The sequence below is a fragment of the Prionailurus viverrinus genome, chromosome D1 (assembly GCF_022837055.1).
Source record: "Prionailurus viverrinus isolate Anna chromosome D1, UM_Priviv_1.0, whole genome shotgun sequence".
Taxonomy (NCBI): domain Eukaryota; kingdom Metazoa; phylum Chordata; class Mammalia; order Carnivora; family Felidae; genus Prionailurus; species Prionailurus viverrinus.
Genome location: NC_062570.1, coordinates 25,515,792 through 25,538,778, shown reverse-complemented (window position 1 = coordinate 25,538,778; position 22,987 = coordinate 25,515,792). Strand labels below are relative to the sequence as shown.

Sequence of the window (22,987 nt, the reverse complement as noted above, 5' to 3'; positions counted from 1 at the left end):
ACCATTGATATTGAAAGCTTACAGTCTGCGCTGGGAACAGGGAGCATCATGGGTCTGTACCATCCCATCATGTGTATTGGATCTTCGTTTAGATTGATCCTCTGTGATTTTTAGGAACTTGGGGGAGGGGGAGCTGTGGTTGTCCAGAATGATGAACCTGATCTTGATAGTAGCAAAGTTGTGAGGGAGACCAACTCCTCCCAGGTCCACTGCCTTAGTTAAACAGCAATGGTGTAGAGAGAAAAAAAAATACTGAACAGGGAATCAAGAGGTCTAGAATTAGTAACCCTGTGACCAAGGGCACATTGATGTCACCTCCCTGAGTTTCACCTTCCCTGTCTGTAAAAGAAAGGGTTTGAACTAGCTGACACCTACAGGCCCTTCTGATTCTGGGTACTGAGAATCACGTAGGACCCCAGACCAGTGACAGAGCTCGGCCCCTCCTCCCCTCTATGAACAGCCTGCTTTTCATTCATCTTGTAATTACGTCGAGTTGCCGGGAAGGAGAACATCCCTCTAAGGAGTTGTTAAAGTTTTATAGCAAATTCTATAAATTCCTCTTTCCTGCTTTTTGGCCCCAGATAAGGCTTTATGTGTCATATCGCTATAGTGAGGTCGGTATAGAGGAGGAGAGACAAGGAAAAGTGTGAACACACAAGTGGGGTGGATGGGATGATAGTTACTGCTCAAGGCCATAAAAAAGGCCAAAGTTGAAGATACAGGGGCCAAAATTATAGATTAGGTGGATCTAAACAAACCTTGGAGTGGCCTCAGATGATAGGTTTAAGCAGTGAACCTAATGATTTAGGGAGAATACCCATAATCCCTTTGAGGCAATCTTTCTTCATCCTAAGTACTCCTTTAGCAGCTCAGGGAACCTGAGCTGGTACTCTGAAATTACTACCTAAATCCCTCAAAGCAATAGGATTTCTGATTCCTCATTAGGGACGTACAATCACGTTTACTAAACTGAGCGCGGCCTTTTATTTCATGAGTTGTTGAATACATAAAGCCTGATGGTATAAGCTCCAGATGTGCTGTGTTAGGGCAACGCCGTCGGGTTTTGGTACATTTTATCGGGTGTGCAGGCATTTTTGAAGACCGATAGGTCTTGGGCAGGGCTGTCCCAGCCACTTGCCAAACATACCTTGGGTGTTAACTTTTGCATCTTCTCTGATGTCAGCCCCGCTTCAGGATGAGAATTTGTGTCTCTGACTTCTTCCTGCTGCTGCCATGTGGCTCCCATGTGGCTCTCTAAATTTTTTTTTTAATGTTTATTTGTTTTTGAGAGAGACAGACAGAATGCGAGTGGGTTAGGGGCAGAGAGAGAGGGAGACACAGAATCCGAAGTGGGCTCCAGGCTCCGAGCCGTCAGCCCAGAGCCCGACGCAGGGCTCGAACTCACAAGCTTCCAGATCATGACCTGAGCCGAAGTCGGACGCCCAACCGACTGAGCCACCCAGGCGCCCCACCCATGTGGCTCTCTTGAATTTCCCTGGGATGGTTCAGCAGAGCCCTTGGAGTAGAAGGCAAGGTTTAGCCTGTTGGGAGCATGGGTGGTGGAGTCCAGGAAGCAGTGTTTGAACGAAGCAGTGGGTCCGCTCAGGTGGCTCACGCACCTACTTCCATCCTCAGAGATTGGCGTATTTCAGGTGGTCCGATGTTTCTTCTGCATTTCTGTCTCCGCCATCTGCCTAGAAAGAAAGATGTGCAGGAGTGTTTGCATGTTGTGGTACATATCATCTTAGCCTGTAATTCAGGTTTCTTAGACCACCCTCAAGTGGTCTAAACCCTGGGCATCTTGACTCAGGGACTTCTGAAGTCGCCGAAGAGGGTGTGGGGTAGTGAAGGAATACAACGCGTCACTCTTAACCATTTGTCGTTTGCACCGGCTGCAGCCATGTCCGGCACCTGTCTGCCCTGTGCTTAAGCTTTTAAATTCCAAAACATTGTTTCTAGTTCCCTGTGAATGTGGTGACATTACCTGGGGTAGTTTCAATGACACGTCCTAAGCTATTTCAATATAAAGGAGGAAAAGGATCTTAATGTTTAGGCTCCTTTCTGCCTATTTCGAGTTGGTTTTCTAGGAGCAAGGAGGGGAGTTGGTGACAGGAGCTTGTAGGCATGAATGGGAAGCGGAAATTACTCCTCGGATTAATTGCTGCTTAATCTCTGTATCAGCCATGAGTTTCTTGCCTTTGGGAGAGATCAGCTTTGCACTTAGGATTCTTGAGGCTGTAAGGTTGGACCGGATCGGGAAGGTGCAGTCGATGGCCACCTGTGGCTCGTGGATGCTGAGGGCTGTCTGTGGAGGGGTGCAGCAGGGTGACTGCCTGCAGGGCTCACTGCCGCGTCCCTACCCCTCCTTCCCTGGCTCGGCTGTGTCCGTGTTCATTTCGGTGTCAGTGACAGGCTGAATGTGGCTACTGCCGGTTCTTTTCAGGAAGGATTGGAGGATTCAGAATATAAGTAACACAGTAACTATTGTATACCTAAAACTAATACAACACAGTCTGTTAACTATACTGGAATTAAAAGAAAAGAAAAAATTCAAAGAGAAGCGGAACCATATAAAAAACGGAATATAAGTAACACGGGAAGGATTGAGATTGATGATCACTCCAGGGGCGCCGGGGTGGCTCAGCCGGTTAGGCGTCGGACTTCAGCTCAGGTCATGATCTTGCGGTTCGTGAATTCAAGCCCCTCGTTGGGCTCTGTGCTGACAGCTCAGAGCCTGGAGTCTGCTTCAGATTCCATGTCTCCCTCTTGCTCTGCCCTCCCCTGCTCATGCTCTCTCTCTCCTCAGAAATAATAAACAAACATTAAAAAATTAAAAAAAAAAGATTGATGATCACTCCAAAGTAATGTTAGAGCAGAAGATGACCTTTCCAGAAAAGAGAGAGACTGTTCGAAGGGGCTGAAATTAAAGGGGAGGCAGAGATCGTACGTATTTGTGAGTTTCAGCTCCTAGCCTCTTTCTGCTAGCTCCAAAGGAGTGAGGAGGGAACTTTCCTGCAGGAAAACTCATAGTGCCTCGAGACATGTGTACTGAACAGATCTGATAGGACTCCTCTGTTTCAGGAACCATAGAGTTGACCTCCAACTACTGGCTAGGCTTCCCTTGACATCCCCACCTTCCTTTGATCTCTATAGAGAAAGGCCTTCATTGCTTTGGCCTGGCTGAGCAGCAGTTACACATATGACCTACCCCTTCTCAGTGACGGCTGTATTTTAGCAAGTAGGCAAGCAGACTTCACTTGGCAAAAGAGATCCTTTAGGCTAAGAAGAAACTATGCAAGCAAAAAGGAGCCTGTTATAAGCAGGCAGCATTCTTGGTGACCTCATCTTCCTCCCAGCTCGGGTCCAGTTGGAGCTGTGCATACAGGGCAGACTTCCAGTTCCTCCTGTCTGGGACTCACAGTGGCAGATATAAATAGACCAAGACTTTGTCTGTAGCCATTGTTCCCTAAATGCCCATTGTTTCTGGATGCAAAGTGGCTGCAGCTCCCTCCCTCCCTCTCTCCATCTCTCTCTGTCTCTCTTTCTCTTTCTCTCTTGTTCCCTCCCTCCCTCCTCTCCTCTCTCCCTGCCTCCCTCCCACCCCCCTCCGTCTCTGGGTCTCTCTCTCTCTTTCTCTCCTTGTGTAGAGATCTGAATCCCAGCTCTCATTCCCTCAGCTGCCTTTGCACTTGCCTGGGCCTTAGTGACAAACTGGGAGAACTGGCTTCCTGGGCAGAGCATCTGAAAATTGTAGCCTCAGGTTCTGACTCCAGTGAAGGTTTTGTCCAAGTGTTTCCATGATATATCTGTGCTGAAAGTGAGGATATGGGGATCCAGCGGTGGTAAAATCAGGAGCATTTGTAACTGGTTGAGCAGCTGTACCCAAAGGGTCTTGTTGAATGCGCCCGTGTCAGAATGATGCATGGTCTCTGATGTTATGGGGCTCAGGACTTGGTCATTACCTTTTCAACATTTTTATCGGGGGGTCAGATTGGAGAAGGACACAGAAAGCATACTTACTGAAGCGCACATGGCACAGAGCTCATAGAATGAGGACAGATTCGTGATACAAAAATGATCTCCACACGTGGAAACATGGATCCAAACAAACGAGGTCAAGTTCCATAAGGATAAATGTGAAGCCTGACACTGAGGTTAATAAGATTCAGTCAACGGGTGCAGAACTGGCTGAACTTCAGTCCCTGTGGAAGAGTAGGCCTGGGAGTGCACTCTGAGTGGCCTCTGTCGTGTGGCTGTTGGAAAACCCTGTGGCCGGCTGGGCCCACAGAGGTGGACCGTGTAGGGTGATTGTGTCCTTTTCTCTTGAGAAGTATGAAGTTGGCCTGGCTCAGGATGCTCTGTAGGAACACGGGCTCACAGGAATGCTTCTGGGTGGCAGGGGGCAGATGGGCACGAACCATACCGTCCTGAATGGTTGAAGGAACCACCAAGGAATTTGAAAGCCTGGATAGAGGCGGTGACGGTGGGATGTTAAAGCCGTTGGTAAGCCGATAGATGAAGAAAGTTTAAACCTGTATGCGTGGCTTCAGCCTCCAGCATGAGGGGCAAAGGCTAGAACTCATTAGAAGGCAGATGTGAGCTCAGTGTGTGTGATCACTAAGAAATCATTATTGTGGTCCGGGAGGGAACCTGAGTGGTCCTCACAAAGGACCAAGTGACTGCATGTCTTAGGAAGTCAGGTGTTGTCCTAAAAGACCGCCGTGGGCCCTTCTGGGAAGCCTGGTGATTGGGTCTCCGGTCCAGCCCTACCTCTGATTGTCATTGCTCCCTACCACACAGTCCCTTGTCCACCTGGGGAGCCTGGGCAGGCTACGTAGGTAGAGCATATAGCTTTACTGGCTGTGGTTGGCATGTTGAGAAGCTTTGTCCCTGCACTCGGCAAACGGGCTTACGTATTCTTATTTTTCACTGCGGTTTCCCTGGGTTGAAGGCAGACAGTTGCACTGTGTGAATGTGTGTGCGTACGCGTTTTCCTTCTGTGTCCAGATTTATTTATTAAAAGAAAAACACATCTGCATAAAAAAGCCTTAGAACACAGGAAGAATGTCCACTTTGTTTTTCTTTCTGTAGCACCAAGACATGTGGGGTTTCAGCTTCCTCTGAGGGGTTTTTGAAGACCGGCTTTCATCTCAGACAAGGCTTTTTCCCATTGGAAAAAAACGGTCCTTTTTTGGTTTAAAAAATGTATTTATATAATGTATAAATAAATAAGAAAGTCGAGGGAGAATTTCCTTTCAAAATTGATGGAAAAATGCTGCTTTCTGAACATCATTAATTGGAAGTTGCTGGATCTTCCCAGCCCACTTCTCCTCTGCTCTCTGGCCTTTATGGCGGGTTTAAGATTTCCCAGTATTTGCTTCCTCTGCGTTCTCCTCTCGTTGCCTCTCTTTTCCGTCTCTGCCCTCCTGCCTTCTGTCTTCCCTGCCAGCTCTCCCCCTCCTCCTCCTCTCCCAGCTCCTCTCTGTCTGCTCACCCTGTGCACCCTGCCCCCCACCCCTTGCCCCTCTTCCTTCTAGCCTTTGCCGGGCTAGCCTTCAGCCACTGGAGCCCTCGCTGCAAGAGGCCTGTCTCTGTGTTTGTTTCCTGCGTGGGAGGGAGAGGCAGGCCTTGAGAAAACAGTTCAAAAGTGCAGAAAAACTTTACCTCTTCCAGCCTAAATAAACGGGCTCTACTCCATTTGTTTGCCCACATTTTTCCTTTGCCCGTGGAGAAAACTCCTCATCCTCCACCTTGATCAGCCTGGCCTGCCTGGTGATCCTCATGAGCCCCCGCCATGCCTGTCTTGCCCCCATACCCAGGCATCAAGTGGGCCCCGAGCCAGGGGATTCTGGGTAGGTCGTGCGGTAGAGCCCCTAACAGCTCTGGTGACGTGACTGCTCTCTGCAGAGGGTCTCAGGGATTGAGGTGCTTTCCTTCTCCAGGAAGGATTTTCTCTCTAATAAAAATGATGGGGGAAATAGAAAGACATGTCCTTGTGCTCAGCATTTCTCCCTGCCCGGCTTTAACCTCTGCCAATAGGTCTGGGTAGAAAAAATACCTGGCTTTAGTGTCCGAGGATCTGGGTGCGAGTGCTGGTTAGACCACAAGACCGGCTTGACTGTCTCAGCTGTCACTCGGGGTGGTGGAGATGAGAGTGCACACTTCGTTGTTTGCAGGGTCATAATGGAGTATGGGAGCAAACGTTCTGCAACAGGGGAAAATCCGTTCCGATAACCGTGCTGGAAATTAAGAGGCGGTGCACTGGGGGTGGGGTGGGGGGGGCAATTGAAGTGAAATAAATTGGTCAGCCCAGTTAACCAGCATCTCCGGGATCTCAGGCTGTGAGGCATCGAAGACTGATACGTAAACTAGGAGTGGTGGAAGCAAGATGTAGGATGTCACATATTTCCCTGGGTCATCTTGGGTGGGGTTATCTTCTGCCACATGGGTACCAAGAGCCAATGGTCCTGTCATGGGGATTTCAGTTGAAGGCAGGACAGGAGTTTGCCCTCACAGAAGTATGAGACGGGAGAAGAGCCAGTAGGATCTCCTATAACTGTCTGCAAAGCCTTGGGGTAGAAAGGGGCCGGTTCATGCTTTCGTCCTGAATGATGTGGAAACACGGCTGTGTGTTTTTCTCCGTGGTGTTCATGACAAAGAAGTCGCACAGTTTGGGGATGTTCAGGACTTGTAAAATGTGTGATATGGTGGGAATCAAGTGTGATCCTGCCCACAGGAAATGATATGAAACACGTGACACACTCTGTAAATGGCTTTACATGATCATTTAAGAACTTTTAGTTTTTCTTGAAAATACTCTATGGAGCCGGGCCTTTTATGCAGGCATCCTAATCTCAGTAGTTAAATCGCGAGAGAGTCAGTCCATTTCAGGGCACGTGATTGGGGTCAAGTGCAGCTTGGGTTTGGGCAAGCTGCAAACCTACAGAAGAGAGTTTTGAGCACAGAATTACCATTTTGTGTTGTGGCACATTGGCTCTAAAGTGGCACTCTTAGGAAGTGCTGAACACCAAAAGGCATCTTCGGTGCATTGGATCCTGTAGCTGTGAGGTCTTCTCCTGGCAGGACGCATTTGAGAGGCTGTTGCTGCAAGAAAGATTCTCTCGTTTGCAGATTTCCCCGCTTAGTCTGGTAAAACAAAGAGCCAGATTCAGGAGATGTCAATTTCCAGTGACCTCTCAGAATCAGATTTTTTTGCAATAAGTTTTTCATTTTCTCAGGTGCTTCCTTGTACCTGGCGAAATGGCCAGAGGCCTTCTCCTTGCTGTCTCTTGAACATCAGGAAATAAAATTGTGTACATTTTTTGTTTGTTTGTTTGTTTGTTTTTGTTTTTAGTCTTGGTATTTTTTCAAGACACTTTTTAGTTCAGGTCACCAAGAATTTACTGAGCACCTACTATGTAGTAGGCTCCGGCATTTTCACACACGTTTAATTTAATTTAATCTCATCCTCACTGCAAGGAGGGGAGAGAATCCTGGGTAACGAAAGAATGCTCTGTCTCAGTGGTCTTGGAGACCCTGTCTCTGGCACCTTCACTTGGCCAGGGCTGCTAGAAACAGACAAACAAACAAACAAACAAACAACATGTGATTTAGGAGTCCTTCCACTTGTTCCTATATTTCCTCTTTCAGGCCATTTGCCCAACGTTTAGGGTAGGAGAGTTGAACTATTCTAAGGAAAGAGCAAGAAAATTTAGCTGTAGGGCCCAGGGGGCAGTTCTGTTTTCTGGCTCAGATTCTGGAACGGAAGAGCCTCTCTGGGTTTCCCTGAACACCTGGAATTAATTTGGGTTTTGCTCTGACTTCGAAACATTTGCTGAGGTGGAGGATGGTGGAGGGGGTAGGAAAGAAATAAATCCAGTGATTAAAAATAGCTTTGCATGTCAGGTGCCTGAACGGATTTGGGAACATGCCTGCAATCCCTTTTGTCTGGCAGGTCTGAACTCCGGCGCTGCCGAATTACAACTGCTTTCATTTGTTTTTCCTGCTCCCCTACCATGTAATGGTCAAGGGCTCATTGGAACCATGTGTGAGCCTGGTGAGTCACCAAATCCTCAGGACTTCGGCGGTAATAATGTGTTAAAACTCCTTTTGGGGGATGGGGCAAGGGTGGATGAAGGGAAGAAGGGAGCGGACTGAAGTCACTTCCTACAGATGTTCGATGTTCGGGAGTCCTCTCTGCAGGCTTCTTTTCCCAGGCCCGGCTGCAGGACCTGAGGCCGCTGTCCCAGTGCACTTGGGAGCATGCTGTGCCTCGCCGAGGACCATCTCTTTTGTCCCGAGGCGGCTTCCCCCTGAGAAGGGGCACCTACCTCTGCGCTGGCATGTCGTACCCGAGAGGTGTGCACTCCCCAGTGGCGGTGCACCTTGGCAGTGGAGCCGAGATGCTGTCACTGGAGACTGGCTTGCAATTTTGGTCACTCACGTCATTGGAGGGTGGATTGGGGATTTTCTGTACAACTTCTCCCCCCCCTACCCGCCCCCCCCCCCCGCCTTTGGGATGGTTTTTTATTGGCCCGTGACTCTTAGGAGATTGGATATGTAAAGAGAAGGGCGGAAGCTGTGAGAAGTCTGTTTCAGAGCTCATGGTGTCCCATTACTTGGGGGCAGTGATGGACCGTTTGGTAGGGATGGATGGCTCCACAAGGGCACCACGCCATATGTGCTTGCTGGAGCAGAGTCCTGCTTGCCCCTCACTGCCGTCACATCATTAGGTTTATGACAACGGAGCCGAGGGGCTGAGGAGGGACATCGATTTCCCTTCATTGCACTAACCGCAGCCGGAAGCTTTGTGGATTATACGATCTAGTGCCTGCTACAGGCTTTAGACTCAGGAGTGTGGGAGAAAGAGGATCCTTCCAGGTCTCTTCATGCCCAGTTCCAATCCACCCTTCCGCAAATGAGAGAGAGGGCCGTGGAATGGGTTTTGAGATTCCCTTTCACATTTTTCAGAGATCCCAGTATCTTCACTGGGGGAAGTCCTCTTAGAGACCAGTGACAACTTTCCAGGAACAAGCTGCTCTGGAGTCCGTTATCAGTTGCTGGCCACAGCCAGTTTTTTCTATTTCTATTGATCTAAAAGAGTAAAGATGCCTTCCGTCCCACACTGGGACTTTCTAGGCGGCTTGGCACTCCCTTTTGGATGCTTCCCAGGAGCTCCAGCCTTTTCTTGCACACTCCAAAGTCACAGTTAGAAGTTCATGCAGACATTAACCATCAGGAACAATGATCCCTGCAGTCTCTTCTGGTAGGACACGGGAGTCAAAGGCACTGGCTTACCATCCCGATTTGAGTTCCTCTCTCTGATCCAACTTCCTCACGTTCCAGATCATGGTAGTGCTGCTTGAAAACAAGTTCTGTGGTTCAGATGGGCCAGTAAATAAAATGTACGCACCGTGGAAAGTAATCTTTATCATCTTTTTCCAGGAGTTTATCTGTCTCACGTAAGCTTTCACATTATGGTCCTCCTTTACCTAGAGAATGTCTTCGTGACAATAAAATATCTGTGGGTGAGAGGACATGTGGCCTGGGATGAGCTTTACATGTCTTCAGTGTGTGAGGAAGGAGGTGAAATAGAATGGGTAGTGTTTTGATAGCTTTTGAATGGGATTTCATTGTACTAGTCTCTCTACTTTGGTGTATGTTTGAAAAGTGCCATAAAGAAAATTCAAAATGCTATGAGGGATGTTAGACCTATCAACAGACCTCTTTGTAGCAATGCCCCGATTAAGTGACTTATCCAGGATGATTATGTTAGTGGCAAAACTGGGATAAGAACCCAGGGATTTTGAGCAACAGGCTGGGTCAAGCCCCCTGCACACCCCCCATGCCATCTTTCCCCCTTGTCTTTGGGGCTCTCTTTCCATTTGGGACTGTCGTTCTTATTTCCTCCCCCTATGAACCGGAAGATTTCTTGATTTCCTTCACTTTAAGAAACGTATTTCAGTAAGACCTTATGTAACTAATGCACCTTATATGATGTGCATGATCACACATCAGGGTGACTCAGGGGTGAACACAGACAAGGAAGGAAGCCAGGTTGTCATTTCACTTGGGTACTTTGTATGGAAGGAAGGAAGCGTCCCTACCCGTATTCCCTCGAACAAGGACAAGACTACAGTTGATTCTGTAAATGGCTTTTAATTATGTCTTTATGGGGCTAGTTCTTAGGTCTGTAATTATTTCCTCGAATGTATCTAATTGTCAAACTAAGAAATAAACTTTAAGTTTATAATTATTTCCTCAAATGTGTCTAATTTTCAAACTAATAAAAGTCCAAAAAAGAAAGAAAGAAAGAAAGAAAGAAAGAAAGAAAGAAAGAAATGCAAGTCCCATTTTCCCCTCTCTGAGCTGTCAGACTTTTAGTTTTCTTGGATCTCTGATCTGTTCCTGTTTGCTGCATCAGTGGAGTAGAGTAGAAAGAGCTTGGATTGAAGAGTTCAAAGACTGGCTCTGTGGGGCACCTGGGTGGCTCAGTGGGTTAAGCGTCCGACTTTGGCTCAGGTCATGATCTCACGGTTCGTGGGTTTGAGCCCCACGTTGGACTCTGTGCTGACAGCTCGGAGCCTGGAGCCTGCTTCGGATGCTGTGTCTCCCTCTCTCTCTGCCCCTCCCCTGCTCCATTCTGTCTCTCTCTCAAAAATAAACATAAACATAAAAAAAAAAGGCTCGCTCTGTGATTTCACGCCAGTCTCTTGCTCCCTTGGAGCTCTGTTTCCTCATCTGTAAAATGGTATCCTGTAATATCTTCCCAGGACCCTCAGAAGTTTCCCGGGTGATATTGTGAAATAGTGTTCATGGAAGATCTTTGTGGACCAAAAAGCAGCTTTTGGCTGTAAGGCATGTTATTCATTCTTGGTGTTTCTTCCAGGCTGCTCTTCCTTGGGACAGCACTCACCACACACAGCTAATTATCATGGTAACCTGCTGGGGTTTGGCCAGTCTGATGGTTGTGCGAGACTGTGCAAGACTGGAATAATGCACCTGGCGTTTCTAGCGCTTGGCTTTGTCTTTCATCACCTAACCCTTCCTTTCCCGATGCTCCCCTTTTCTTCTGTAGTTTGAGAATGGTGAGGGGAGAAACATCTCAGGTCAGTAAGGCCATGGCCTGACTTTTCCCAGAACACACATCACTTCAGGCTTAGATTCTATGTAACATGGTTGATACGAGCCATTTGGTTTCAAACGACTTAAAGGAATGGTGTGAAAAGTCACATGAAAACGTCTTGCATGGGTTCTTGGACATCGAACAGCCCTAAACTTTGAGTTGCATATGAGTGAATCGAAACCCTTGTTCTGCGTTTGACTTAAACCATCCATGGGGTGTGTATAAGCTGTTGTTCACGGGTCAGGCCGCAGTGAAAAATGAGCAGATGTTTCCATAAGTTCAGAAGGCCCCTGGTTCGTTATGCCCTTACTGATTCAAGTAGTGCTACGTGCTCATTTCCGCCTCGATACTGTACAATCTTGGTAAGATGGAATTTGGGACTATTCCTTATTCCCTAGCTTCTGTACAACTCTTTTCTCCAAAACTCACGGTGATTCTTATAAATATTAACCCACATGTAGGGTCCTGAAGGATAATCACTGGGTTAGAAACCTGATACGCTCATAATGTTTTCAATTTCTAATGCATCCTGTTTAGTCTTCACTGTATTGGCATAATATATCTTCAGGTCAGGTTCTCAGCATTTGGAGACAAACGTGTTATTTAAATTCAAGATACTGCCAATACAAATATTAACATGAAGGCCATTTTAGTACCTGTCCATGAAATATAATTAGTTAATTTCTCTTGGGGGGGGGGGCATTGATTAATTTCTAGATGCCATTCCTAAAATTAGAAATATTTGGTACCTAGTGCAAAAATGTTATAATGGGTAATGAGACCAAATGTGGCAGGAATGACAGGGATGCCTGCTTGGGCTACAGCAGGTTGGATTCTCCACCCGTGTAATGATGTCATTATTATTGTTGATCAGTGTAATTAATAGAACTGCTGCAGCCACGGGTTAGCAGTGCGTTGGGGGGGGGGGGAGATTTTGCGTTCGTATTTTATACAAAAAGAGTTTAATATTTGAGATTAATGTCTGCTTGGGTATGTTCATCGTCTTTTAAACACAGCGCCCATCCTGCTAATAAAGACGGGCCTGGCTGATTGTTCACTCGCTTGCAGAGGAGGTTTGAATTTTTTGAAACCAGCATTCCACCCGTTTTAACAAGGGAGAATAGCTCTGACTTTTCTGTCTGAATCCTTTGGGTCCAGGAGCAATGACATGCCTTCTGCTGAGCTCATCGAGTGCAAGTGCAGGTGTCCCAAGTTTGTGGGGTTGGCCTTTGCCAGCCAGCTGGGCTGTGAGCCCTTTTCCAAAGGATCCAGCACTTTGTGTCCTGGGCCAGGGACAAAGCTGATGGGTGCTGTACAGCTGCAGCTGACAGCGTGTGGACCAGGCTTTTGGAGATGGCATTGAGGTGGACAGGTGAAAGTAACTCCAGCTGCTTCTCTTGGAGAGAGCAAGCGAGAGCCTGAAAAGGCTGGTTCCCTAACAGGAAGCAGGAACGCGCATGGAGAGTTGTCAGCCCAGCAGTCCTGTCCAGGCCATACTTCCAGAGTGTGTGGAGTTATAGGAAGCAGACTCCAGGAAACCTCTTTCTCAGGCTTTCTGCTGTCATCCTTGGCCTTCACATCACCTTGGCATCTTCTGTTTAGAAAATGCCTGGGGCCTCCTAGCCAATCTCCTCCTTCACTTCAGCTTGCAGCATAATCACTTTGTCCGTTTGGCCTGGCCTGTATTTTCCACATGGGTTGTCCCGGCCAATATCCGCCATCAGTAAAGTTCTTTTCATCGAATCATAAATCAGTGGAGGGAACAAACACACAAAACAAAACCCACGCCATTCGACTTCGTGGGTTTGTGTTGGACGGGCGTGAAGGGAAGGAAGGTTGATTCAAATTGGGACAACACTGAATTCACTGACCATTTGTTGATTGACTCGCATGTTCTGCGTGCTGGGAGGTAAGGATGCTACAGTTGGTCGTCCCTTTCAAAAATAATGTTCTGGGGTTAAAGAAAAAGTTACTTTCTCTGAGGTAAAGCTGACTTCGACTCTAAGTGGAGACACTTCTGGACCTCGCACTTAGCTGTTCTTGGGTGTGTGGAGTAGGCACAAAGGGGCGGCATTGATATCTTTCTTGGTGACTCATGTGATTACTCCATTATTTGAAGGGCTGGATGTTATGTAATCAACATTTGATCCGCTCCCCCCCCCTCCCCCCATTTTTCCCTCTTAACAATCTGGGATTTTCCATCATTTTGTCAACCTTCCTGGAGGCATGTTGGTTTTTCCACTAGATTACTAGATGTTTGGGGGCATTGTCCCAGGGCAGCCCAGACTCTCCACTCCCTAGACCTTCAGATTCACCCTCCGTGGCAGGGCCTGGGGAGCTGCTGCAGTGAACCCTTCTGTCCTTTCAGGGCAAAGCTGGACCCCAAGCTGGTTCCTGACAGCAACCCCCAAAGCAAACCAGAGGGCAAGTGCTGGCTCTCCTTTCTTATAATGTAGTTTCCATTCATTTTGATATTCAGAGGCACTATGTTTGCTCCTTTTTGCAGAGGTCATCTATTGTCATCTTTTCCCTTCTGTGTTTCCATTTTATTCAGCCAATAACACATTCTATGTGTCCAGGGAAGTTTTTTAAGTGGCCAGGGTTTAGAGATGGCTAGTCGAGGAACTTCTGCAGTAGCCGTGCCTGGAACTCAGCCATTGAATAAGTCAGTTTCATATGATACACTCCAGATTCAGGGTGAGGAAGAGGGCTTCTGGAAATTACTGCAATAAAGTGTAATCACTGCCTAAAGATCACGGACGGGATGGCTGGTAGGAATTCTCAGGTCATTTCTTTGTTGGTTGGCTTTTATATAGGAACTTGTGCCTGCGTTGAATGCAGAGAATTTTTACCTTGAGCCATATTTGTGGATCTTTGCTTTGAACCTGTTCTCCAGGTACTAGAGGGATTGGACATAGAGATAAAAATACAGATGGATGTAGCCAAAGACGACATGTTTGCAAATGTACAGATTTTGATACCTTACTCTTGCTCACCACCTACAGAAATCAGGTTTTATAGATAGTACCTCCCATACGCACTTCAACTTTGTCCACCTACTTTATCTGTAACACCGTCTCCCTACTCAAAGCCACCATAATCTTTCACTGCAACTAATGCAATAACTTTTTACCAAATTTTCCCACCTCTATTCATAGTCACTGCCTCAACCATTCTTTACAGAACAGCTAAGGTGATCTCTCTCTCTCTCTTTTTTTTTTTCTCCTTTTTTTTTTTATTATGGTAAAATACACCTAATGTAAAATTCACCATCTTAACCATTTTTCAGTGTACAGGTCAGTGGTGTTACGGACATTCACAATGTTGTACAGCCATTGCCACCATCCACCTCCGGAACTCTTTCCATCTTGTGAAACTGAAACTCTGTCCCCGTTAAACTCCCCCGATCCCTTTCTCCTTCCAGGCTCTGGCAGCTACCTTTCTGCTTCCTGTCTCTGTGAATTTGATTTCTCTGAGTACCTCATATAATTTGTCTTTCTGTGATTGGCTTATCTCACTTAGCGTAATGTGTGGGTTCGTCCCGCGGAATAAGACCACATTGCGTGCATACACTAAATTTTGCGTATCCATTCATCTCTTGATGGTCACTTGGCTTTGCCTCCACATTTTAGCTATTGTGAATAATGCTGCTGTGAACAGAAGGATACGGATCTCTCTTTAAGACCCTGTCTCGACTCTTTCGGGTATGTAGAGAACTCCTAAAACTCAACAACAACAACAAAAACCTCAGCAACTCTGTTAAAAATGAGCACAGTCTTTGAATAGACCTTTCTCTAAAGAAGATACAAAGTTGGCCAGCAAGCACATGGAAAGATGCTAGACATCATTAATCATTAGGGAAATGCAAGTCAGAACTATAGTGTGGGGCCACTTCACATCCATCAGGACCCCTTAACAGATTCTGCGCTTGTCTATTTCCTCTCTCAAACAACTGTCCTTGGGGGTTCTCTGCTCCCACTGCATTCATTTTTTTGATACTAAAACAGGCAAAGTTTCCCCCATTTCACAGCCTTTATTTGTGCTTCTCCCCCTTGTCTAGGACCATGGTCATCAGGATCCCCTGGATTGTGTGTTAAAAGCACAGATTTCTGGGCTTCCCCCTCTCCCCCAGAGGTTCTGATTCAGGAGGTCTGGAGTGGGACTGATATTTGCATGTGTAACAATTTCCACGTGATGATGATGCAGCTGGCCTGGGGACCACCCTTGGAGAACTACTGGTCTAGAGTACTTTCCTTTTTTAAACTAGTATGCATGGTTTAGATTTCTGGTCATGCACGTCTCTTCTCCTAAGAGAGACCCTTTCAGGTTCCTCCAGCCTTGACGGAATTTTTGTTTCATGTTAACATCTCATCTCCTGCTTCTCCTTTGAAGCCCTTATTGACATCTTCGAATGTTTAATTGGGCAAATGGTTTTATAATGACTGAATCCCCTCCCAGAATCTGATAACCCAGCTCCAGGAGGGTAGGGATCATTTCTGTTTTCTCTTGATTCCTTACACATGACAAGTGCTCAGTTTTGTCGAATGAATGAATGTTGTTTCCTCTTCATAGGTAACTGGAAGTATGTAGTCACAATAACACTCTCAGTGAATGTGAAGTGTGAGTAGGGACTCTGGGTGAATTAATAAAGCTACACAGAAAGAATAAGCTTTTTTTTTTTTTTTTTTTTTTGGTGAAGGATGCACATCATTCTAGGCAAGAGTCAGGTTTTTTTTTTTTGAGGGGCCTAGCACACTGTGGAAAGCCCCCCAAATTTCACCTGCCCTGGTGAGGATGTTAGTATAGTTATTTCTCAACTTGCTTTCTTCAGACCATTCATGTCCTATCATATCTTACGGGTGGTTAACTACCTATTAGTTTTTTTAAAATTGAGATATAATTGGCATGTATTAGTTTCATGCGTACAATATAATGATTTGATATTTGCATATATTGCTTAATGATCACCATAGTAAGTCTAGCTAACATCCATCGCCCGTGTTGTTTTTATTGTTCATAGGATATATTTTTTTCTTCCAGATATGGAATGTGCTGATGTCCCACTGTTAACTCCAAGCAGCAAAGAAATGATGTCTCAAGCGTTGAAAGCTACTTTCAGTGGTTTCTCTAAAGAACAGCAACGACTGGGAATTCCCAAAGGTATGTTGTTGATAGAAAAAGAGATGGGATCAGGCCTTTAGGTGAGGTCAGTTTTCTCACCTATAGAGTGATTGCTAATCATACTTTGGTCAGTGCCTCCATGCTAATGTTTTCCCATCTGCCGGGTTTGACAACTGCCATCTTGGTCTTAGGACAGTGGTTCCCAAACTTATTTGCACATGAGATTCAGGATCTTCAAAGAATCCCTAGCCGGGGGCCATGTCTCAGACCCATTAACATGCAATTCCTGGTGGCATCAGTATTTTTGAAGCCTCTCAGGCAATTCCAAAGCACAGACAAGCTTGGAAAACACAGTGTTCAAGTCATTCTGGGCCATCATTGAATGAACTCAGCGAGCTACATTCCTTGGAATTTAACTGATCGCTCTTTTCTTTTCCATGTACTTTGGTGAAATGTGTTTATACTTGGGTGTTCTCATCTGAAAGGGTTTATTTAGGAATGTAAGGGGACTGGAGTTGTCAGAAAGGACAAATGACTGGAGAACACTTAAGCCTTCAGCAAGCAACATTTCCTGAACAATTGAGAGCAGAAAGAATACTTTTCTGTTGAGTAAGGGTAACACTGTCTATTGCTTCCAGCCCAGTCAGACCCCCATGTTAGATTCTGTGAATGCGTCTCCAAACCTTCTCTCGTGTATGTCCTACTTTCCCACAAACCTCAGCTGACAGCAATGTCCAACGTCTTATCAAGAACATAAAGCAGAATATTCACAAAGGGAATTCTGACTACTGGCTTGCCAGCATCTCATAAAGTCATCTGCTAGATTGAAGGGGGTGACCTTGACAGCAGGTCTGCTGTGAGCACCACAGCCTGCCGCCCTCTGAACTCTGTGAGGGCCACGCTGATGTACTCACGTTCCACCTCAGGCCACGTAGGAAGAGTATGTATTGTCTGTTCTCTGATGCTGTTCCAGCCTTGCAGGATGTCTGGTGTGATGAACACAGGCACCTGATAATATTGTTATTAGCAAATACCGTTTGACTTATTGTTACTAGTTGCTATGATTATTACTAGTTGTAATTAGCCAAGGTAAAAATGAGTAATGATAATGCCTCAAGTCAGTTATAACGGTGAAGAGCAGGGGCAGGTGAGTGCAATCTCTAGAACAGACTTGACTGTCATTATTGCTATTAAAGAAGCCATTTTGTTCCTTTGTCCTGGACTTAAAAAAAAAAACCTAATGAAAATAAGGCAGTGAGAGAGGAGCTTCGTGAATTTTTTAATGAAGGGTGGAGAATATTCATGTATTACTTTTTGGTCGATGATAGTGATCTCCTAACTGGCGAGATAGAGAAGTTGGGGATGTTGAGTGTTGGGGGGGAGTATTATAAAAGGTGCCCCACAACATGCCTTTATAGGCAGGTGCTTCCTAAATCTGTAAATGAGAGAGCATCCTCAGTACATTCAGATCCTTTAATGTCCTGTCTGGGGCACGGGCAAGAGGTAAAACGTGACCTGTTGGATCTCCCTTTGCTCTCTTTCCTCAGACCCCCGGCAGTGGACAGAAACCCATGTGCGGGACTGGGTGATGTGGGCTGTGAATGAGTTCAGCCTGAAAGGTGTGGACTTCCAGAAGTTCTGTATGAATGGAGCAGCTCTCTGTGCGCTAGGGAAAGACTGCTTTCTCGAGCTGGCCCCGGACTTCGTCGGGGACATTCTGTGGGAACATCTCGAGATCCTGCAGAAAGGTAACGGTGTGGAGGCCGGGTGGGGCTGCTGCAGCGGTAGGTGAGGGAATACACCCAATGGTGGGACATCGACGCCATGATGTATGGGTGTCCCCTCGAGGTCTTAATACAGGCTGTGGAGGCATGTCAGGCTGGCGTGTGGCAGGTGCTTAGTAAATGTTAGTTTCTCTTTCTCCTGTGTATTAGGGGTCCAGATTGTAATATTTCACAAGATTGCACTCTGGACGCTTCTTGCGATGCAAAATTCTCATCTCCGTCCTTATCTTAAACTCATGTTCTCTTCGAGCAGTGTCTTCGGCCAGCTCCAAGACAGATAGTTATTTTTTTGTTTGTTTTTTTTGTTTTTTGCCTGGCAGTCTTCATACCCATTCCCTTGATCCATGCCAGTGTGGTACCTGTCCACATCCCGCAAGAAAGCTTCGATGCTCAGAGCTAACTAATAAGACCGGCTTCCCTGCCCAGTAACGGGGTTGGGGTTACAGCGGTGTGGTATACCTTTGTCATCCAGAACAGACATCGGGGTCATGTCAGGATACCATGTTGCAACCTTGTAATGACATGGCCTCCCCTGCGAGCCTCTTCCAACCTTTTTGGACCAAGTGACTCATGTACCACAGTCCTGGCTGAGTATAGAAACAGCAGCAGGCGGCAAACTTGGGTGTTTTTGCACTTATTTTTCTGAATTTCTTCTTAAAATAAATTGCAGTTACCAGCAGTCAGCGGTGCCCTCCAGCTGACTGTAAGCCTAGAAGCCCGGTGGCCTCTCTGACCCAGGCCCACCCTTTCCCTGTGGTCACCAGCTCCAGCCCGTGGCGCAGACGCTGGGGGTGGGGAGCAGAGCTCCGGATTAGAACTTTTATTCCATATAATACCTTCCTTTGTTTGAGGAGATTTTCCACTCCTCGATGCTCAGGAGAGCCCCAAATTAGATTCCTCTGGGCCCAGAGGTGTTATCTTCCTTCTCCTCCGCCTCTGCCGGAAAATAAATAAATAAACGCAGTCAAGAACTAGGTGAAATCTCGCTGCGGCTACCACGCCTGAGGCCTGAGGACGGCCGGGCACAGGCTTCCCGAAACCCCGACATGTCCCTGTGACTGCACAAACACCCACTCCTACGTGTTGACACGAGTGACCTGTTTATAGAGGGAAGAGATGGGGCAGGCTCATAACAGATCTGATGTAACCATTGGCGTATAAACACAAAGGTGGATTCTACCAGACCGTGTAACCCAAATATATTCTACTCATACGCTGTTTCCCTCTCTTGAGCTCCATGGAGCCGCCAGGTGTTTCTGGAGCGTTTGTGATCACAGCTGTCGTTAATAACTGCGCAGCACCTCCTTGTTCCCGGAGTGCTTTCAAATACGTGTTGTCTCTGGATTCTCAAAACAGCCCCGTGAGATGGGAAGAGTAGCGCGGGTGCCGTTGGTGTCCTCATCTGTAAAATGAGGGCAGATTAGGTGGTTTCCTCTAGATCGCTCATTTCCTTAAACGTAGGTCTTCTTTGATTGAACTTCCTGCCCTGCCTTCTTTGTATAATAATATGGACTCCTGCGGGAGCGTCTGGGTCCCTAAGACAGGTGTGGCTTACTTGCTCTCCGCCAAGGCATAATGGAATAGAATTTAGGCAGATGGGGAAATAATTGAAGATGTTTGTGAACACGAGTCCTCTCGTCCTACCCATTTTCTACTGGGAGAGGCAGTGAAGAACCATCTCCCTTCAGATCCTTGAAGAGCTGAGCAGCGTGTTTGCATGGAGGCTATGGCTTTTGTTCTGTAATTAAACTAGAGCAACAGAACATAGCTGTTTGGGGTGGGGTGGAAGGCCAAAGGTACAGGGATGTTTCAATCTGATAAGCTGGTAAAGCAGAGTTTAATCATTTTATCTCAACTGGGAACTGTTTTTTCGGTGCAGGCATAAACTTGTTTTCCCAGCAGTCTCTGCTCCCAACAAGCTATCAGGTATCTGAGGAAAAAACCCAAACCAATACTCCCTCTTTATGTCTGATTCTTACTGTGAAACAGAATCAGACCCCTCCATACAATGGCTGAGGTCACGGCACTGGATTCCAGGGTAATGAGAGGATCCTGAATTTACCTTCGTTCAGCAGAGACCTTGTCTGTGCTTAGTTAATTCGCCTACATTCCTTTCTCCTTCCAAGGGGAGTTAGCACCAGGTCACCAGCAGCAGTTGGTGATAACTGTTTTCTCTCTTTGTACAAGCCTGCCACATCCACCAAAGAGTCACCTTACCAGTGTCCTGTTCTCCTCTGGGCCCACACTTGAAATGTGGGGCGATCGAAAAAACACAACACAAAAACCAGACTTCTGTTAGAAGAAGTTAAAATCAACCTACCTAAAGACTGTAATATGTTTCCGAAAAGTTTTGGAACGCATCAGCCTGAGTGTTGGGCTGGTAACTTCCCAAGCCTCCGATGGTAATGTGGTACACACGTCCATTAGAATGAGGGTGGAATGCCTTCCCAGCCCTTGGAGATTACTCACTGGTGTTCTTTCCAAGATATTAAATACCATTTTGCAGCTACTGAAATAATAGACTTAGCCATACTTTTGTGATCTCATTTCTAGACAAGGCCCCAGTCAGGGTAGACTCAGACACCAGCTCAGTTAGTGAACATGCAGATTTCTTAGAAGAGGGACTGAGATCATTGCAGTCCTTGTGTCCAAGGTCCTTTTAGGCCAAACGTTACTTGCGCGTTGACCTCTTTGTTTTGTTCCTCGCCCTGTCTGTTACAGAGGATGTGAAACCATATCAAGTTAATGGAGTGAACCCTACCTATCCAGAATCCCGCTATACCTCGGATTACTTCATTAGTAAGTTCGCCTTTCACTCGTCTCCTGTGGTTTTTTTTCTTCCTATGATGGGGACCTAGGAAAGGATTCCTGTCCCAGATGATCTCAGGCTCCTTTGTGGTAATTCTGTGGAAAATAATATTTTCTTAACTGTAGCCTCTATGTTATTTATTTTGTTATTCCCACAAGGCACAAGGCTTCAACCTATTTACATGTTGATGTTTTTATTAACCTGCAAACTCCTCCACGCCAGGATCTCTCTTTCTGATATCTTCAGCATAAAAGTCATGCAGAGAGACTACAACTTGACCCCTGAACTTTGACCTTATTTGATCCCGTGCACCATGCTGGCCATCAGAGGGTTGGGTTAGAGATATGGCTGTGGCCCTTTCTCTTTCCCTTTTACTAGCAGATATGACAACCCAACCATACTGGAGAGGTGGCCAGAAGAAGAGAATTAGGGTAGGGCTGTTCTTATCTGATGGCCTTGCTTTGGAAGGGAGTCTTGAGCAGGTTGTTTTCATTTTACCGGTTTATTATGTTCTAATAACAACAGTGGTATTCACTCCAAGATGGCAAGTGTTGGTAGGCAGTTTACACATACACTCTCCTTTGATCTTTATCACAACGCTCTGAGGAAGATTGCAATCATCCCCATTTTAGAGATGTGTAAATTAAGCCAGAAAAGGGAAGTATCTTGTCAAGGAAGTATCTTGTTCAGTAGTAGAGCAAGGTTAAACACCCAGGCCCTCCTGACTTAAAATATGTTCCTTTCAGTCTCTAAGGTAGTAAGCTTGTTTTCAGCTTGTGGGGCTATTGTAAATGGTGAAGATGTGCTTATTTTAGGTGCAAATTGGCCCTCTCTCCAATGGCACACGCTCTCTGTTTCCAGGTTATGGTATCGAGCATGCTCAGTGCGTTCCTCCCTCGGAGTTCTCAGAGCCTAGCTTCATTACAGAGTCCTACCAGACTCTCCATCCCATCAGCTCAGAGGAACTCCTCTCCCTCAAGTATGAGAACGACTACCCCTCGGTCATTCTCCGGGACCCTCTGCAGACAGACACTTTGCAGACGGACTACTTCGCCATCAAACAAGAAGTTGTAACCCCAGACAACATGTGCATGGGGAGGACCAGTCGTGGTAGGTCCGATTTCTTCTCTAGAGGCTCTTGGGTTTCCGAGAAATTACCTAACTTTGTGAGTTTTCCAGGTCCCAAGAATAGGTAGATATTAAGGGCTTTCCAACCTGGAATTTTAGCCAGGTCCACCATCATGACAAAGACCATGGTGTCCATGCTGGAATTGGCATGGTGACCAGTCACATTTCTTACTTGGGTAAGATATTTTATTAAATAATAACTGGTTGCATGTGGTGGTTTTTAAAGGTATGATTTATCTTCTTTGGGAGAATTTTGCTTCAAGAAGACACAACCAGTTAAAAATGGTTCAGATGATCCTCCTGGAAAGCCCTGAACTCCACATGTGCCCTAGTGTTCCTCCTAGAGTATTTCTGCATCAGACCGTAGACCCTGGCTTGGTATCTGAATGACCTCTGCTTCGCCTGGGCTCTCTAGCCTCCGGTGACTTCTTTGGTTTGGGAAGACACAAGATGGTTAACCAGTGGATTATTTGGAATCGGTCATCAGCAGTGTGGTGGAAATGTGTAATATTTAGTTAGAGGACCAGGGAACAAGGTGGCCAGAGGCTTCCAAAAGAAGGTACTCTTGTTGACACGACTCTTAGGACAATGATAAAACATTCACTGACAGGGAAGTAAATGTTTCAAAATAGAGCTGACTGACTTTATAAAGCAAAGAAAGGTCAAGCACACCCGAATTTAAGATCAGGACATCAACACTCAGAGGCACACGCCTGCCTCGTGAAGTGTCCAGATTGTTTTGTTTCTGAGAAAAGTAGTCTTCTGTCAGGAGATATTTGTTCATCGAGGAAGCATGAGCTGATTTCTAGAAAGTTGGGAAAAAAAAAAGACTCTTCTTCCGATGGATAAATGGAGAAAAATTACAAACAGGAAGAGGAACAGGAGAAAGCTCCTCGAGCTGGTGCTCTGAGCGCTTCGGCCACAGAAGACAGGCTGGGCTGGCCTGGGAGTGATTTCTGCTCAGTGATGAATCCCTCTGCTGCCTCTTCTGAGCCTCTCAGAGGGGAGCCCAAAGACATC

At 46.4% G+C, this 22,987-nt stretch overlaps 1 protein-coding gene across 6 annotated transcripts in view; it reads left to right on the top strand.

Moving 5' to 3' along the window:
* Positions 1-22,987, top strand: part of ETS1 (ETS proto-oncogene 1, transcription factor) — a 129,323-nt gene that overhangs the window by 82,650 nt on the left and 23,686 nt on the right. For 5 of the 6 annotated variants that reach the window (XM_047877070.1, XM_047877066.1, XM_047877067.1 and 2 more), the window contains 4 exons: positions 16,166-16,285; positions 17,794-17,994; positions 20,752-20,829; positions 21,701-21,949. In XM_047877070.1, the coding sequence (XP_047733026.1) occupies positions 16,166-16,285; positions 17,794-17,994; positions 20,752-20,829; positions 21,701-21,949 (648 nt within the window). Of the gene's footprint in view, positions 1-7,954; positions 8,057-16,165; positions 16,286-17,793; positions 17,995-20,751; positions 20,830-21,700; positions 21,950-22,987 lie in introns of all 6 variants that reach the window. The other variant, XM_047877068.1, reaches the window with a different exon arrangement.